The following is a 5,476-nucleotide window of genomic DNA, read 5'->3' as shown; positions in this document are numbered from 1 at the left end:
GGACCACCAGTGGTCCTTGAGGGGGTTCCAGGGGGTCCCCAGCCAAACTAATAGTTAGGAACCAAATTGACCCTTCTGTGTCTGTAACTCTGAGAGTGTACAAGTGGGACCAAATGGACCCGTTAGGGTCCATTTGGTTAAATGAACATTAATGATGATACTACAGTGTAGATTGGGACCCCCAAGAAATCAAAATCGTTGAGTCCCTGGCATATCTTTTCAGATGGGGGTCCGTGGGCTAATGTGTGTCAATTTGGGGGTCCTTGACGCGAAAAAGGTTGAAAACCACTGCTTTAATGGATGGTGTCAGGGCATTCCACATTTTGGTGACAGAGCAGTAGAATGAGAATTTTCCCATGTCTGTTCTAAATTTGGGTGATATACCAGATCAGTGTTTAGGCTGTGGGTGTCATTCACTTTGGAGAAGTAGTTCGACAGGTATGAGGGAATTCATATAATAATAATAATAGGTACTACTACTACTACTACTACTACTACTACTACTACTACTACTACTACTACTACTACTACTACTACTACTACTACTACTACTACTACTACTACTACTACTACTACTACTACTACTACTACTACTACTACTCATCATCATCATCATTATTTGTGTAGCACCTTTATTTTTAAGTTATTTTGTGGCTTTTCTGAGCCTTTATTTTGATAGATATACTGTATAGTGGAAAGACGAGAGAGACAGGAATCACAGACAGAGGGTATAGCCTAGTGGTTCGGCCAACCAAGTATCGAACCTAGGACTCACTGTCAGGCATTAGAGCCCATATACTGTATGTGGTACCACTCATCCGTCTGGTCGCCCTATCAGTATAGAAATAAAATGGATATAATTAAAAGAAACATTACACATCATATCGTCTCTGTCGGGTAGAAACCTCATATGTCCAAAACGGTTACTTTTCAGGATTCAAATTCAAATATAGAGAAAGTTGCAGATCTACAAGCTCAAAATGAGTTTGCTTCGTGCAACGTTTCGAGCTTGCAGATCTGCTACTTTAGATGCTTTTGTGTGACGCTATAGTATATGATCAAGTACGGCGTTGATTTATGAAAAAACACTGAACATTAAATCTGATATTGCATAACTTCACTGTGTCTGAGGTGTCTCTTATTGCAGGTAGTCTCCAGAGCCATCATCACCACCATCATCATCCTCCCAGACGTCAAAGTTGTTCTCTTCATCCACCTTCATCAGCACCACGGTGCTCGCTGGTAACGAAGATGGGGAGGTTTGTGTTGTTGAGTTGAGTTGAGACTGTCTATTTATAGCTGTGTTAATGTAGTGGGAAAGACATTGTATTGCTAAATACCATAATTTGTATTAATAATGTAAATCTGCAAAGTGACGATAGAAATAAAGCTGGCAAATACTTTTAGTGCACTAAAACAGGGGTCTTCAACGTTTTCAGGCCAAGGACCCCCTAGCTGAGAGAAAGATGAAGCAGGGACCCCCTCTATATCGTATAACATTGTGTTTCAGATTCAACATTTTTTGTTTACGTGGTCTGCTCTTTTTTCCCTCTACACCTATGCCTCTTTGCCAAAAATAGCCGATCTACAAGCTCACAACGCCTCGCAGCGCGAGGCGTTGTGAGCTTGTAGATCTGCTATTTTTGGCCAAAGTTCTCCCCAGAAAAGAGATACTAGGGTTCAAGTGGTTAAGGTAAAATAAAAAATCCTATCACACAAAGATTTGGCGGACCCCCTGTAGTAACTCTGAGGACCCCCTAGGGGTCCCGGACCCCCTGTTGAAGACCCCTGCACTAAAAAGTACAGGTGGTTCAGGGCCACTCACCCCGTCTCATGACTGTGAGCCGTGCAGATGCGGATGTCCCTCCCAAGGCATTGTGGGAAATGCAGGAGTAGATGCCAGCATGAGACAGCTGGAGGTTCTGGATCTGGAGCCAGCTGGACATGGTGTAGCGCTCCGGACCGCCACGGAGCTGACAGGGACATACAGAGTTATAAAGCCTCACTATGTCACTATGTTTTTTTGTATGTCAATACAATTTAACTTATACAATTGGGATGGTTGTATTTTGTCTCCCTGCTCTTCTATTGAGACGTTTAGATTGTGTTAAAGGTCATGTCTCACCTAGACACAGGATCTGACACGAATTTCATTCAAGATTCATTTTATCCCCTGAGCAAGCGGGCCGGCTCTATTAGCCCAATGGTAAAAATGTCAGCACTTGAGCAGGAAACCGGGTTCAAATGCGAGATAGAAGAGGAAAGTTACATAGTGATGCTTTAATTTAACCACATGACATGAACCAGCGTCCCAATTCGTGTTTCAAAAATAGCTGTTATCAAAGTTAACAACTCACATTGTGAGCTTGTAATGTAATTCACGTTTTTTTCGAATAGCCAAAATATATATTTTAACTTAACTTCAGTGTTTAAACTGTTCCTAATTTTGCAGGTGACCTCCTGGAAACCCCCTCAAGGACCCCTGGGGGTCCCCGAACCCCACTCTGAGAACCATTGGTTCAGCCACATCCGAGTTTCACTGACACTGACTGATGACATCATCAAACCTGGACAGAGATGTGAGGATCGTCCCCTGGCAGGAAGTGGTCACTGCCCTTCTTCTTCCAGCTGAGGGTTGGCAGCGGGTAGGCTGAGACTTCACACCCAAACACCACGTCGTTGCCCGTGAAGTTGGACACGTCCCTGGGCACTCTGAGGATGCGGGGAGCTGATGGTAAGAGAAAGGAAAACAACTGAGTGAGGATAAGTACGAAAGAACACTGACAATACGTTGAAACAACTGGAAACTATAACACACACAAAGTGGGCAGGGATTCGCTAACTTTCCTCCCAAAAATTCACAGCCCTTGGCTGTGGCCCCTCTATTGTGAAATGGCAAAGAAAATGTATTTTCTTTTTTTTTGCATTTGAAGACAGTTTGCAGCCTGATTCTTTCTTTCAGTGTGTTGGTGCCCTCGTTTGGTCTTCTCCTACACACCGGTCACCTTTGCAGGTGTCCAAAAGATTTGCTTTTTAAAGAAAAATGAAGGAAAATGGCAGAAATAGCCGACCTACAAGCTTGTAAATCCGTTTTTCCCTTCATATTCCTCCCCCATCCAATTGCCCCAATTCCAATTAGTTTTTATTGGCAACATAATGAATATACGTATGGTTCATGCTGGTACGGTATGCACATAATTACAAATAACGTCCCTGGTTCAATCCCGGGCCACAGATGTGTGTTACATGTCGTTCTCGACCCTCAGCCTCCTGTCTCTCTACACACTCCTATCTAATGAAAACAATGCCTATAGAAATAAATATAACATGAATATAAAAATGAGCTGATGCACCTGAGTAGCATGGTCCTTGTCCAGTCATTCTGAGGATGCTCTTACTCCGGCTGGAAGCCTCTCTCAGTTGACACACGTTGGGGTAGGTCCACCCGTCAGAACCACACACCGGGGCTTCGTCCCGACACACACACGTGGGCTCCGGCTCGGCCCTGTTCTTCTTGCCCCTCTGACCTCTCTGTGAGAAGTGTTATGGAAAATGTATATTTCCACAGTCAATGAAAAGTATAGACAGTTTTATTGAGGAATATCAGCGTATAAAACAACTAGCATAGCAGGAGTGGGCACCTAGATGTAAAATTGTCTATTTGGTCCAAAAAGAAAATAATATTTGGAGTCTTAAGTAATGTATGTGTATGTGATTAGAACATGATTTAACATTTGACAATTATGGTCTAATATTTCTAAATTTCCCACAAATTGCTCCAAAACCAGTATATCCAATCATTTTGGGCATAAACAAGAAATTGAAGTCTGATAATGATGTACCATGCATGTTCAAATCATGTATACTTTAAATTATTTAAGACCATTTTTCAAATATGACATTTTTTAACATGTTGGACAAAATAGCCAATTTTGCATCAAGGTGCCCACTCTTCCTTAGTGCCCACTCTTCTTGTATCCGTATAGCCTATAGCAAGGCCTCGGCCTCCACCTCCCCCCTGGGTCATCTCTTCCTCTCTGTGCTCCTCTCTCCTCAGTTGTCCTCAAAACTATCTTTTTATACAATCTCACAAGTAAGGAAAGGTCGTATTAACACAAAGGAGGAGTAATTAAAGAAACCCCACCCCGGGCTGGGCAACAGTTGGAATGCAAGCAAGTTTGTAGCGGACCAACACCTTTGAATATTAGGGTGGTAAAGGTCTGGACAAAGGCATCGACACCTTGGCCTCAGGCTATTTTTTACATACCAGAGCGAACAAATGAGCAACAGATAGCAGTTGTTGGAAGGCTTAGAATAAATGAAATAATGTACGTACTAACACTTTGATATTTACCATCGCAGATGTTTTCCTCTGGCAGACGAGACCCACCCCACAGCGCCCGTAGAACTTCTGCGCGCCGTCGGGGTCACACTGCTGCCCCTCCACGTTGGCACACTGCTCGCAGCATCCGCAGTCATCCCGCACCCGCCCCGCGGGGCAGCCGCCGGGCGCCCGGGGGCAGAGCCTGGGGTTGCACTTGCCGCAGCCCGCCCCTTCCTCCCACAGGCGCAGCCAGCCGCGGTGCTGGGGCGGGACCCCCAGGGAGGCGCGGATGCACGCGCTCAGGTAGATGCAGGCACATAGCCACGTCAGAGCCGATGGCATCGCCTCGACCTCTCACACTGAAGCCAGACTCTTTGTCTTAAAAAATAATGACAGATAATGTTCAAAGTAATTAAGCTCAGGACAAAAAAAAAAGCAGGATGGAAGCGCGAGACGTTTTCCGCTGTGAGTCCAGAGCGCAGACTGGCTCATAACATTTGGAACGATATCCCTTTTTCTGCTGGTCTCTGAAAGTGGAGTGGCCCCGTGCCGGCGTTCCCCCTCTGAGGTTTAAACGAATCCTTCTGTCTTCTGAGCCTCACGGTCTTCTTCTGAATAGATGTTTTTTCTGTTATTATTACCACATAAGCGGTCACATTGTCTTCCTGCATCACATTTCTTCATCAGCTCAGGGTCCCTGGTAAACAAAGTGACGTAAAAGTAAAGGTGGTTCGCAAACTTCACCTCTTTAAATGTCCACCTCTCATCTTCTTCCGCTTCTCATAATACTGTTGCCTTTCTTCGCGTGCCAGTGTCTCTCTGGGCAGTGCCAGTGTCTCTCTGGGTAGTGCCAGTGTCTCTGGGGGAGGGCAGAACTGGCGAAAGGGCTTCAGAAATGACACGGCATCTAAAAGAATCTTACTCAATATGTCACTCGTATAGGTGTTAACCACATGAACCCAAGCATCCCTATTCTGTTGGCGAACGTTCCATGAAAATAGCAGATCTACAAGTTCACAACGCGTCGCAGCGCTATACGGTGTGAGCTTATAGATCACAGTTTTTTTTGGTGAAGAGATTTGGTCTAAGGAGAAATACTAGCGACCCTAGTTAGGGGACTCCGGTCAACTAAGTGTATAGGGTATGAGTGTT

The 5,476-nt window shown here is 44.7% G+C and overlaps 1 protein-coding gene across 1 annotated transcript; it reads right to left on the bottom strand.

The window, feature by feature from the left end:
- Positions 1 to 1,138: 1,138 nt before the first annotated feature.
- LOC311036121 (kazal-type serine protease inhibitor domain-containing protein 1-like) lies at positions 1,139 to 4,666 on the bottom strand (the record flags this gene model as incomplete). The annotated part of the gene is made up of 5 exons (XM_084044645.1): positions 1,139 to 1,239; positions 1,826 to 1,973; positions 2,568 to 2,728; positions 3,354 to 3,531; positions 4,355 to 4,666. The coding sequence occupies 5 exons, from the start codon at positions 4,664 to 4,666 to the stop codon at positions 1,139 to 1,141; spliced, it is 900 nt and encodes a 299-aa protein (XP_083900771.1).
- Between the last annotated feature and the right edge of the window lie 810 nt (positions 4,667 to 5,476).

This window comes from Gymnoscopelus microlampas, assembly GCF_963454915.1.
Source record: "Gymnoscopelus microlampas genome assembly, chromosome: 20".
In the NCBI taxonomy this organism is placed as follows: Eukaryota; Metazoa; Chordata; class Actinopteri; order Myctophiformes; family Myctophidae; genus Gymnoscopelus; species Gymnoscopelus microlampas.
This window is presented reverse-complemented; position numbering and strand designations above follow the sequence as displayed.